This window comes from Salvelinus fontinalis, chromosome 11 (assembly GCF_029448725.1).
Source record: "Salvelinus fontinalis isolate EN_2023a chromosome 11, ASM2944872v1, whole genome shotgun sequence".
Lineage (NCBI taxonomy): Eukaryota > Metazoa > Chordata > Actinopteri > Salmoniformes > Salmonidae > Salvelinus > Salvelinus fontinalis.
In genome coordinates this window covers 52380165-52393888 of record NC_074675.1, presented here as the reverse complement: position 1 = coordinate 52393888, position 13724 = coordinate 52380165, and the positions used below count along the sequence as shown (strand labels likewise).

General features: G+C 43.6%; 1 protein-coding gene across 1 annotated transcript; it reads left to right on the top strand.

Moving 5' to 3' along the window:
- The first annotated feature begins 911 nt into the window (after nucleotides 1–911).
- LOC129864852 (putative transcription factor Ovo-like 1) lies at nucleotides 912–12332 on the top strand. The gene is made up of 5 exons (XM_055937136.1): nucleotides 912–1439; nucleotides 7746–8008; nucleotides 8325–8483; nucleotides 9677–9821; nucleotides 10511–12332. The coding sequence occupies exons 1-5, from the start codon at nucleotides 1340–1342 to the stop codon at nucleotides 10840–10842; spliced, it is 999 nt and encodes a 332-aa protein (XP_055793111.1). The 5' UTR covers nucleotides 912–1339; the 3' UTR covers nucleotides 10843–12332.
- Nucleotides 12333–13724: the final 1392 nt, after the last annotated feature.

The window sequence follows — 13724 nt, the reverse complement described above, 5'->3', positions numbered from 1 at the left end:
TTTAAATCGCCCCTTTCATGTTCTATTTTGCTCTCTCTCTCTCTGTGTTTTGGTTTCAGGTGTTTCAGGGGGGTCAAGGGCTAGAGGTGTCTTGTAGGGGCTTGAGTGGACGGGGGTGGGGGTAGAGGGTGACCTGGGGAGGGGAACAAATCAGAGAGACAAGGGGATAATGGTTAACAGTGGGGGTCTGTAAACACACAGTAGGAGAGAGGGCAGGACAACACACATTTGAGGGTGATTAATGGTCTTTACTATATACCCGACAGAGATTACAGAGATTTTATAATCTTGTCCTCCTGAGGGTAAGGTGTAGGATACATGTATTATAATAATCAAATGATACGGAAGTTTCCGTTGTAGTTCCAATGCCCATTATTTATGTTGGTAAGAGCCTGTCAATGTGCAGCCTCTGTTGGCTGTGGCCTTCTGTGCTTGAGATATATATGAGACTCACACACACACACACACACACACACACACACACACACACACACACACACACACACACACACACACACACACACACACACACACACACACACACACACACACACACACAATAATAAAACAATAGCTAATAGTCTACTGCCTCTCACTATTGGTGTTACCTGTGCATCACTACCCAAAAACCCACCAACTATTTCTCTCATGTCATTCTCTATCGTTCTCTAACCTACCTACCCCCTCCATTTTCCAATTTATTTTCTACCCCTTCTTCTCCTTCCCACCGCGAAGCTGAATGGAGAAAGAGGGAGTGAGTGAAAAAAAAGAAACCGGTCGAACAGGTAGTAGCCTAACCCAGGTTTGGTTTGTCACCGTTATGTCTGTGGCGCATGCGCGCTGGTACCTGTGCTTCCTGAATAAAGGAAAGGACTAGCCTACCTGTGTCGTGCATGGACCAACCTCTGAATTCACCGTATTGCGTGGCGCTGAATCGGAATATCAGCCTTCTACCTGACAAACTCCCGTTACTTTAAGTCGAGGACAGAACGTAACCTTCAAGTACGGGGACACCTGAACAAGCTAACTCACCTGTAGCGACGTCATTGCTGTTTTTGTGGAGTGTGTGGGCTTGGGGTGAAAAAGAACGGACACGCACAGAGAAGAAAAACGGGATAGAAGACTGAAACTGCGGAGGTACAAAGTTTGTTGTAGAGGTGGAGAACAGAAAGGAGGGACGACTGCGGGAAGAAAGAGAGGGGAACGATCCTTCCCGTTTTGTTTCTTTCACGAGGGGAAGGTATATTTTTGAAGTACTTTTTTCACCAGTTTACCTGGAGCGTATTGATTCTACAGAAACTTGACCGAAGAGGACAGTTTAACCGTAAAAAAAACGACCATGCCGCGAGCCTTCCTGGTAAAGAAGGCGAGATACTCGCCCTATAAGCGGAACTGGAGCGAGCTGCCAGACGACGAGCGCGGGGACGTATATATACCAGGTGAGAGAGCTCGAGGATGGTGTTCCGTTAATGAACCATTTTGTTTCGGTGGAGCACGGGCAGCAGCACAGAATAAAATAACGGGAAATCAGCGTTCCGTGACATTATTCAATAATTGTTAGGCTATAATTCATGATACATTGAAACGGTTTAAAAAAAAACTCACAATCTTAAACTGTTACAATTATGTATCCAAAAGAGTAGACTGCATTCTGTAACGGTAGGCTATCGGGTTGGGAAGTTTTGGCAACTTTTTATTTTATTTTTTACAATGTCATTGTAGGCCATATTCCAGGATAAATCATGGGCTAAGAGAACTTTTAACAACTTACTTTGTGATTGTATTTAACTTTTTCTGTCTACGGTAGGCTAATGTGTTTCAGTGTTGTCACATTGCCTTGCAGTGGGCAAGGCCCAACTATAGCGTGTCATTGTTCCCATTTTGAGCCACAAAGATAACCACGGCACCGTTACACCTCCTTCTGTCCGACCTTCAGACCCGAGTCGTTTCCTTGTTGGCGAGGGTGTGAAAACGGTTGCAACACTGCCCCAATCTACCTCACCCATACTACATACGGCCTGTCATATCTTGACTGTGCCTTGGTTGGCCTATAGGCAGCCTATACCCCTTCAAGTGGATCTTGATTTGCAATAATATATTACAGATGTAGTCCTACTGTGTAGGCTAGAACAGATAGGCAGATGTAACTGTTTGCCATGCAGTCTAAAAAGTAATTATATTTATTTAGTCATAGTCTGCACAGTAGCCGAATACTTGCCACTGTTTTTGAGGAAGGTTTTACCTCCGATTCAGCCTTTGATGCTGTTTTGTGACAAACAAGCCACATCTATTGCATGTCCTCCATGCAAATTCAACGTCTTTCGCGATCTTGAGGACAATCGCCATTGTGCCGCTGGGGTGTTTTATTGTTAGGGGCTGTGGTATCAGATAACTGAACCTAACGGGTTAGTCCGCCACTCCCTACCCCTACCTCCCCCTGTGTGTGTGTGTGTGTGTGTGTGAGAGAGACCCCCTTCCCCCACCACCGTTAACTTTTAATCATTACCTTTTACATCCTTTAAAAGTCCATGGTACTGAAACTGACCGTTAGATTAGAATTCACTTCCTGAACTAATATTTATTTTTTTAAACATTAAAAACGGTTTGAATAACAAACAAACCAAACCTCTCAGTAAGTTGTTTTTGCTCATGTGTATTATTTGATTAGTATAATATGTTTTTAATGAAACCATTTTAAAACCAAGGCTATTTACCTCCAAAGATTTTAACTTTAGGTTATTGCGTGAAGCGCCAAAACCCCAGCAGTCGTCCAGGTGACAACGCGAGTAGCCTAGTTATTACCCAGCTATGTGAAGTTGCCGGCCCCACCGCCTCGACTTGTCACCCCAACTACAGCTGGGATCACTGTCCAAACAATGCGCCCATGGTGTTTATCACCATTACGCGTTTAGCATAGGTTAGGTTACACATTTCTCTCCATAATTCTGAGCAAGATAATTATATAAGTATAGAGTTGACAAACTATGAAACGTCTTGGCTTAGTAGCTATTGTATTATTTTAGCTTTGTAGCTTCGATGAATAAAGAGAACAGGAAATATTTTTTTCCCAAGTGCATAACAGTGCCTGTGCAAATGTGGCTAGAATAATTATTCCTTGAGTGCGTCCCGGTGTTCTGGTTAATGTTTAGGCTAGTAGATGCTGGGTGAAGTAACGGACTACAGCTAGGCTACTACCTTCGTCTCCCTACACACGGTTATACACCCTTAGCAAACACCACACACTATACAGCATTACGGTCCGATCTATTGTTGACTCTCTCTGTCTCTCTGCAGGCGAGGTTCTTAATAAACTCTTTTCAGTTTATATAATTACATTAGGTCTACAGTAGGCCTGAACGATGTACTTCTTGAGAAAAAAAACAGTTGGTTTCAGACTGTTAGATAGCATAAATTCGTTTTTCAAAGACGAGTTTGAACCAAGTTTTCGAAAATCGTCAGTATAATATCTGGTTTTATGGACAGTCATTGTTCGCCTGGAGACGCGCGGCGCTGGTGTAGAAGGGAGAGGTCAGCAAACAGCTCCAGATGAACTCACCAACATGTCTAATCGGGTGAGTGTGTGTGTGTGTGTTATCATTTAAAGTGAAATATGGCTTCAGTTGAGCCATTAAGAAACGGATACTTTAAACGCAACTTAATCCTATTCCTATATGACGACCGGGAAGGATACCGTTATGACCCACACAAAACAATGGCTCTCGCTCTCATAAATTTGCATGCTGATTTGCGAGTTATCCGATTGTCTCCTGCCCTGTTAATGAATCAACAGATTCATTGTGTGCTCTACTATTCATTGGGCTCCGGAGTGGCGCAGCTGTCTAAACCATTGCATCTCAGGCGTCTCTACAGTCCCTGGTTCGAATCCAGGCCGTATCACATCTGGATGTGATTGGGAGTCCCATAGGTTGGCGCACAATTGGCCCAGCGTCATTAGGGTTAGGCTGGGGTAGGCCGTGATTGTAAATAAGATTTTCCCTCTTAATAACTGACTTGCCTAGTTAAATATTTTTTAGTTGTAAAAAATACAAATCTACTGATTTTACAGAACACACACACACACTTCAACAATTACTGGCTCTAGGTGTTTGTAATGTAGTCAAATGGGAACGTCCCTGATCTTTAAATGGGAACGTCCCTGATCAAATATCATTAAGAGTAACTAAGGATGTGCATCATTGACTTTCAAGACCATTCCATACTTATCGATACATTTTTAGTTTGTTACAGGTTTATTTATTTTTTACATTTATGTTTTGAGGTTGGACTTTTAGCACGTAGGGCACACCGATTGGTGTCACCTCGTTAGTCTGTGTTAGCTTGTCCATCTCGTTAGTCGAAAGGTGTTTCACCTGTGCTGGCCCAGGTGATATTTAAGAGTGGCTGGCCCAGTGCTACAGTTGTCTGGAGAGATGTGGAGGGTTAATGCCAGGGGTGTAAAGTACTTAAGTAAAAATACTTTGAAGAACTACTTGAGTAGATTTTTTGGGGGTATCTGTACTTTACTATTTATATTTTGGACAACTTTTAATTCACTACAACATTCCTAAAGAAAATAATGTACTTTTTACCCCATCCATTTCCCCTGACACTCAAATGTAGTCGTTGAATGCTTCGAAGGACAGGAAAATGGTCCAATTCACACACTAAACAGAGAACATCCCTAGTCATCCCTCATGAGTGTCTTTCAGAACCCCCCCCCCCCCCCTAAAACCCCACCTGTTTCGTTTTGGTGGTTGTCAGTGACTTTGTTAGTTCTCCCTTCTGTTTGAGCAACATTATTTTGTTTTCTAGCTGGGGAACGTAGCAGTTTGAACCGATTCGGTTTGATTAGAGAACAAATCAATTCGATTCGGTTGGATGTGATATGATTTGATGCACTAACATTTGTTGTAGAAACACATTCATTTTCCATTCTAAATTCAAATCTGCTGTTGATGAATCTGTCTGAGTTGACATGTGCGCCTTGTGTAAATTATGTATGTGTGTGTGTATTTACTATGTAGGCACCTGAGCAAACATAAGGAAGAATTAGCCATCTACCACTATTAGATTAGGGCCATAAAGGAGAATTAGCCATCTACCACCCCACTACCACTATCAGATTAGGGCCATAAAGGAGAATTAGTCATCTACCACTATCAGATTAGGGCCATAAAGGAGAATTAGCCATCTACCACCCCACTACCACTATCAGATTAGGGCCATAAGGGAGAATTAGCCATCTACCACCCCACTACCACTATCAGATTAGGGCCATAAAGGAGAATTAGCCATCTACCACTATCAGATTAGGGCCATAAGGGAGAATTAGCCATCTACCACCCCACTACCACTATCAGATTAGGGCCATAAGGGAGAATTAGCCATCTACCACCCCACTACCACTATCAGATTAGGGCCATAAAGGAGAATTAGTCATCTACCACTATCAGATTAGGGCCATAAAGGAGAATTAGCCATCTACCACTATCAGATTAGGGCCATAAGGGAGAATTAGCCATCTACCACCCCACTACCACTATCAGATTAGGGCCATAAAGGACAATTAGCCATCTACCACTCCACTACCACTATCAGATTAGGGCCATAAAGGAGCATTAGCCATCTACCACTATCAGATTAGGGCCATAAGGGAGAATTAGCCATCTACCACTATCAGATTAGGGCCATAAAGGAGAATTAGTCATCTACCACTATCAGATTAGGGCCATAAAGGAGAATTAGTCATCTACCACTATCAGATTAGGGCCATAAAGGAGAATTAGTCATCTACCACTATCAGATTAGGGCCATAAAGGAGAATTAGTCATCTACCACTATCAGATTAGGGCCATAAAGGAGAATTAGCCATCTACCACTCTCAGATTAGGGCCATAAAGGAGAATTAGCCATCTACCACTCTCAGATTAGGGCCATAAGGGAGAATTAGCCATCTACCACTCTCAGATTAGGGTCATATGGGAGAATTAGCCATCTACCACTATCAGATTAGGGTCATATGGGAGAATTAGCCATCTACCACTCTCAGATTAGGGTCATATGGGAGAATTAGCCATCTACCACTCTCAGATTAGGGCCATAAAGGAGAATTAGCCATCTACCACTCTCAGATTAGGGTCATATGGGAGAATTAGCCATCTACCACTCTCAGATTAGGGTCATATGGGAGAATTAGCCATCTACCACTATCAGATTAGGGCCATAAAGGAGAATTAGCCATCTACCACTCTCAGATTAGGGCCATATGGGAGAATTAGCCATCTACCACTCTCAGATTAGGGCCATATGGGAGAATTAGCCATCTACCACCCCACTACCACTATCAGATTAGGAGGGTGCAACATAGCCTGTGTTTGTCCCCACACTTTGGTTCTGAAATCACTATCACCCACTAATTAACTAGACTAGTAATTTTTGCAGATTAAGAGTTTGAGCTAGTAATGTATAAATATTTATTGTTTACAAATTACCTATGACATAGCCAATTAATAGATAGCACAATTTTGGATTTCACCCTCATCTCACAATTCAAATGGTTGTGAATGTTTTTTACTGAGAGATTTTGTCCTCTGGCTTCGGTCATACCAGTACACCTCCTCGTTATGCAGGATAAAGTTGATTGTTTCATATCTAAAAAAAATAATAACCAAAAACACTGATTTGTTAAAAGCAAAAAAACAACCAAAACTATTGCTGATGGTGAACAATCAAAATTAAAATCTATTGTAAAGTCTGTTAAGGTTTTAGGAGGTATAGACAAATGAGTTTATCTCTGTTCGCTTGGTAAAATACCATTTTTAAACATTGCATTGATAACAATTACCTCGCAAATGACATAGGTTGTCACTCAACTAATAAAGCCTAATATAAGGCGGTGCCATTTTTAGCATTTTGAATGCGGAAGGTGCCACGATCAGGAACAGGACCGTCTACCTCTCATTGGTCAGCATCCGAAGCTGAGCTCAATGCTCAGTTTGACTAGGCTACTGATGTTGCCTGGGGTTGTTGAGCACATAAAATAACCTATAGATCAATGTCTGTCAACGCAGTTACATGAACTTGAATTAGTCGTCACAAAAGATGAGAGCTATTTTCGGGATGGGAGTTTGAATCGTATTTTCTGACTCGACGCATATGCTATTTGGATCAGTTTGGGTGTCCCGAGGACCGATGCACTTGTATCTAAAGCATTTGAATCTGGGGCCTATGGGCATTAGTAAATCGTTACAATTTCTCTGTGTTTCTAATAGGGATGTATGTAACCGGTTGAATAGGATAGATAACCTTTGCTACAAACACACAAACAAAAGTGTACACAGAGCAGTGAGACACATATGCTGTATATGGCTGCGGAGGCGTGTGTGTGTGTGTGTGTGTGTGTGTGTGTGTGTGTGTGTGTGTGTGTGTGTGTGTGTGTGTGTGTGTGTGTGTGTGTGTGTGTGTGTGTGTGTGTGTGTGTGTGTGTTTAAGGAGTGTATAGTACCAACCTGTGTCTCAGGACTGGCTGGTCAGACTGGTCCAACGGTAACTAGACTGTGTGTGTGACATGATCCTTCTCTGTCATACTTTAAACAGACAATTAGACACCGCCCACGTTCTTATCTTGACGTTTTTCTCTCTGTCTTTCTAGTGTGCGTGACTGTGCCCATAATGTATCCAATTCTTAGGTTATAACTTATATATATATATTCTTATATCGTATCCTTTCTCTCTGTCCGTTTCAGTGTCTGTCTTCCCCGTGCCCTTATTGGAGGAAACTGAAGCCAGTCCAGCAGAGACCGCCCCCTGTCTCGCCACGACAACGCACTATGAATACACCAAATACACACAGTCACACTCAGTGCGTAGCGTGATGACCCCTACAGCGGAGATGCCCTCGTGCACGGTGCTGGGTCGACCCCAGAGCCCTGGTCGGGGGTTAGAGGTCACAGGGTTAGAGGTGAAGAGGAGGGCACAGAGCAGCACCTATGTCCGCTCCAAAATCAAGGTGAGTGACTGAGGCATTATGAGAATAATGGGGGGGGGGGGGGGGGGGGGGGGGGTTTAATGTATTTTTATTTATGTAATCGTGTTTGGTTTTCTGAGAATATAAGACCCCCAAATTATCGCCTGTTACCAACTTTTTTATTCTCTCTCTCTCCCCCATCCGTCTCAATTCCTCTTTATCCCATTCTCTCCATCTTTCTCTCTCTCTTTATCCCATTCTCTCCATCTCTCTCTCTCTTTATCCCATTCTCTCCATCGCTCTCTCTCTTTATCCCATTCTCTCCATCTCTCTCTCTTTATCTCTGTCTCTTCTATAGGTGACTACAGGTGAGCTACCCAGTGAGATTCCAATACCTCCCCAGCCCTCCGTCCCCGAAATCACCACCACACCTGTTTCCTTGACGACGTCCCCTACTGCCCTGGTCTCCACAGTAACGATGTCAGGGACAGGTGCCCAAGCGTCGTTCGTGTGCAAGGTATGTCACGACCCTCTCACCCCTCCTCTCCCTGCAAACCCATTCTCTCCATCCCTGTCTCAATCCTCCTCTCCCTTCTAACCCATTCTCTCCATCCCTGTCTCACCCCTCCTCTCCCTTCAAACCCATTCTCTCCTTCCCTGTCTCAATCCTCCTCTCCCTTCTAACCCATTCTCTCTCCATCCCCCTTTCTCATCTTCCTCCATCTCTAATCCATCCCTCTCTTCCTCTGTAACCATCTCTCCATCCCCCTTACTCATCTTCCTCCATCTCTAATCTATCCCTCTATTCCTCTGTAACCCCTTTCTCTCTCCATGTCTTCCTCCCTAACCCATCTCTCTCCTCTTCCTCTGTAACCCCTTTCTCTCTGCATGTCTTCCTTCCTAACCCATCTCTCTCCTCTTCCTCTGTAACCCCTTTCTCTCTCCATGTCTTCCTCCCTAACCCATCTCTCTCCTCTTCCTCTGTAACCCATCTCTCTCTCCTCTTCCTCCCTAACTCATCTCTCTCTCCTCTTCCTCTGTAACCCATCTCTCTCTCCTCTTCCTCTGTAACCCATCTCTCTCTCCTCTTCCTCCCTAACCCATCTCTCTCCTCTTCCTCTGTAACCCCTTTCTCTCTCCATGTCTTCCTCCCTAACCCATCTCTCTCCTCTTCCTCTGTAACCCCTTTCTCTCTCCATGTCTTCCTCCCTAACCCATCTCTCTCCTCTTCCTCTGTAACCCATCTCTCTCTCCTCTTCCTCCCTAACTCATCTCTCTCTCCTCTTCCTCTGTAACCCATCTCTCTCTCCTCTTCCTCTGTAACCCATCTCTCTCTCCTCTTCCTCCCTAACCCATCTCTCTCTCATCTCTCTCTCCTCTTCCTGTGTAACCCGTCTCTCTCTCCTCTTCCTGTGTAACCCGTCTCTCTCTCCTCTTCCTGTGTAACCCGTCTCTCTCTCCTCTTCCTGTGTAACCCGTCTCTCTCTCTCCTCTTCCTGTGTAACCCGTCTCTCTCTCCTCTTCCTCCCTAACTCATCTCTCTCTCCTCTTCCTGTGTAACCCATCTCTCTCTCCTCTTCCTCCCTAACCCATCTCTCTCTCCTCTTCCTGTGTAACCCATCTCTCTCTCCTCTTCCTCCCTAACTCATCTCTCTCTCCTCTTCCTGTGTAACCCATCTCTCTCTCTCCTCTTCCTGTGTAACCCGTCAGATGTGCCAAAAGGTGTTCCAGTACCAGAGGATGTTGAACCGGCACCTGAAGTGTCACAGTGATACTAAGAAACACCTGTGTAACCACTGTGGTAAAGGATTCAACGACACCTTCGACCTGAAGAGACACGTCAGAACACACACAGGTAGGACACACACACACACACACACACACACCACACTCCACTCCCCCTTTCTCCACCTAGTGCTACTCCATCTCTTCTCGTCCCGCTTCTCTCCCTCCATCTCTCTCTCCATCTCTACCCCATCTCTAACCCATCTCTCTCTCCATCTCTACCCCAGCTCTCCCTCCATCTCTAACCCTTCTCTCTCTCCATCTCTAACCCATCTCTCTCTCCATCTCTAACCCATCTCTCTCTCCATCTCTAACCCATCTCTCTCTCTCCATCTCTAACCCTTCTCTCTCTCTCCATCTCTAACCCTTCTCTCTCTCCATCTCTAACCCTTCTCTCTCTCCATCTCTAACCCTTCTCTCTCTCCATCTCTAACCCTTCTCTCTCTCCATCTCTAACCCTTCTCTCTCTCCATCTCTAACCCATCTCTCTCTCCATCTCTAACCCTTCTCTCTCTCCATCTCTACCCCATCTCTCTCTCCATCTCTAACCCTTCTCTCTCTCCATCTCTACCCCATCTCTCTCTCCATCTCTAATCCTTCTCTCTCTCCATCTCTAACCCATCTCTCTCTCCATCTCTAACCCTTCTCTCTCTCCATCTCTACCCCATCTCTCTCTCCATCTCTAATCCTTCTCTCTCTCCATCTCTAATCCTTCTCTCTCTCCATCTCTAATCCTTCTCTCTCTCTATCTCTCTCTAGGAGTGCGTCCCTACAAGTGTTCTCTCTGTGACAAGGCCTTCACCCAGCGCTGCTCTCTGGAGTCTCACATGAAGAAGATCCACAGTGTGACTCTGCAGTACGCCTATAAGGAGAGACGCAACAAACTCTACGTCTGTGAGGAGTGTGGCCACACCGCCCCTTCCCAGGATACACTGCTCAAACACTACCACGCCCTCCACCCCAACTCCGCCTTCCTGAGGGGGAAGGGGCTGAAAGGGGGGAGAGGGGCAGGGGGGGAGGAATCAATGCCTGGGTCACCGCTTTCGAATGATCAGGATAGTGATGATACTACAGGGTCGGGGGTGCAGTAGAAAGAAGAGGAGGAAGGAGAGAGGAAGGGTAGGAATAGGATAACTGTTGTCTTTGTCAAAACTGTCGTCAGGTAAATCTGAAACGTTAAGGGAACGTCCATTTTGCATATGAATCAACTTGTGAGATTAGGATTGAGATTATGCCCAATTTGAGATTATTCTGGGTTTTTACCTGGAACTCTCCTCCCCGATGTAGATTATCTGTACAAAGAAACACAACTCTATATATTCAGTAAAGGGATTAATATATTTAAATATGTACTTTGCTATGAATTTATACTGTGTGTTTTAATACTATTATGCATTTCATTGAGGAAAATAGCCAATGTTTGTTTTGGGTTTACACTGCTGAAGGTTCCAAATGGTGGGCTATAGGAAATCTTTTGCACAACTACTGTACACTATACTACTATACGATGTTGTATCTAGTGCAATACCAAGGTTGGGCCTCAATTCCTTTTCAATTCCAGTCAATTCAGGAATAGACTGAAATTCCAATTCTCTTCAATGCTTTTGAGGAACAATTGGAATTAGTTTTACATTCTGAACTGAAATGGAATTGACCCCAAACCTGTCTTATACAACTGTAACGACTGTTGAAAGACAGAGATTGTGAGACAAAGCGCCAGTCACGTTTACATTCATATCCAATAGGACTTGGAAGGGATCCAACGTCTACAGAAGAGATTACTACTTGCATACTGGAAAAGCACAGTGAGATTATTCTAGCCTGGTCCCAGATATGTTTGTGCTGTACAGCCATCTCCACTCCACTATAGCCTGGTCCCAGATCTGTTTGTACTGTATAGCCATCTCCACTCCACCATAGCCTGGTCCCAGATCTGTTTGTACTGTATAGCCATCTCCACTCCACTATAGCCTGGTCCCAGATCTGTTTGTACTGTATAGCCATCTCCACTCCACTATAGCCTGGTCCTAGATCTGTTTGTGCTGTACAGCCATCTCTATGGTGTTTGACAAGACTATATCCATAGAATTGGCAAGACAAATACACAGATCTGGTACCAGGCTAAGAATGTATAGGATTTACATACTGATTCTCAGGTTAGAATACACTCCACTATATAATGCTGTTGTTTTTGATATGTTTTCTATAACTGGTGTTTGTTGTATAGAAACGTTAATATCCTTTCGTATCAATGTGTTTGAACTTGTTCTGGTGTTTTCATTTTTTTTCTCTCTCTATAAGTTGGCTTTGTGGTTTTTTGGAGTGTGATTCGGCACTCGATTCTTGGCCAGTGTGTGTGTGTGTGTGTACTGTATAAGTGCCTGACTACTCATAAAGGAAACACAACCAGAAGGCTATCTATGCATGGGCACAGAATTATATCATACTTTCTATAACTGTACAATATAGTATATACACTGAAATAATAGAAAGAGGTTTTTCTATTGATGAACAGGTGTATGAATGATTACTATATTAATGGGGTTTTTGTTTTCTGTGAATATTTGTTTTTTTTACGAGCATTCTAATGTGACTTGTATCAAATTGTATTTTATTATATATATATATATATATATATATATATATATATATATATATCAGAAATAGGAAACTCTGAAATTTCCAACTTAGAAACTCGTTGTAGAAAAATGTGGTCCAATTTTTGGTTCCACGTGGATAGTATCATAATCAACCAATTGGAAGCTCTACGTAAAAAAACGTACGCAAATTTGAACTCTGACGTGCTGTTTTTCCGAGTTGTCTTGAACGCGGCATTTCAAAGACTTTCTTCCCATGTTGCCAACTTGACTTGTTTTAAGATCTCGTTTTGCAAGATTGTTTTCCTGGTGTGTTTGATGGGTGTGGTGGGTTGTGGATGCTGCTGTATGTTCAGTGACTCTTACTTTGACAATCACGGTGAGGTTGGTTGTTGCTCAATATTAAATCTGTTTCCTGTAAAGTCTTCGGCCTACTGTGTGTGTGTGTGTTTGTGAGGGAGAGGTGATAGACAGAGGGGGGGAGAGGTGATAGAAAGAAGGGATGAGGGAGAGAGTGATAGGGTGAGTGATAAAAGAGAAATATAGAGAGTAGGTGGGTGTAGACGTCTGCGAGGCAGCGGATTCCTGTTGGTCGTTGTTGGGTCTTGTTGGTGGAATCCAACGGAATCTCTTCTTCTTGTGCGTTCTGTTCCGAGGGACGAATCTGAACGTTAACGGCACATGGGAGCCTGCTTTGCATAAGGGAAAACCGTTGCATAACGGTCTATTTATCTGGAAATCATTGGGCTACTCATTTGTAGGCTAATAGATAACAAACAATAATACCCATTTTGAAAATCTCATGTTTACTGACTTAATATTTCATTATAATGAATAGAAAGTGAGAAAGTAAACCAACGGTGTTTCAGTTATTGTGAAAATGTATACAAAAGGTTAACAATTGGTTTGCATGTAGGCTTCCTACCTCGAGTGTATTTACATTTTCGTCATTTAGCAGAAGCTCTTATCCAGAGCGACTTACGGGAGCAATCATTTTATTTGATTTATTTAACCTTTATTTAACTAGGCAGGTCAGTTAAGAACAAATTCGTATTTACAATGACGGCCTACGCTGGCCAAACCCACTACAAACCCTGGCCAATTGTGCGCCGCCCTATGGGTCTCCCAATCACGGCCGGTTGTGATACAGCCTGGAAATGAACCAGGGTCTGTAGTGACGCCTCTAGCACTGAGATGCAGTGCCTTAGACCGCTGTACCGCTTGGGAGAGTTAAGTTCCTTGCTCAAGGGTTTATGATATAATTATTTTGTGCATGAAGCTACATTGTAGCATGTTGTCTTTACTTGATACAAGATATATTTGTCACTTTTACATTCGCATTCTCGTCGACAGATGGCGCAATAGGATTGTATTCT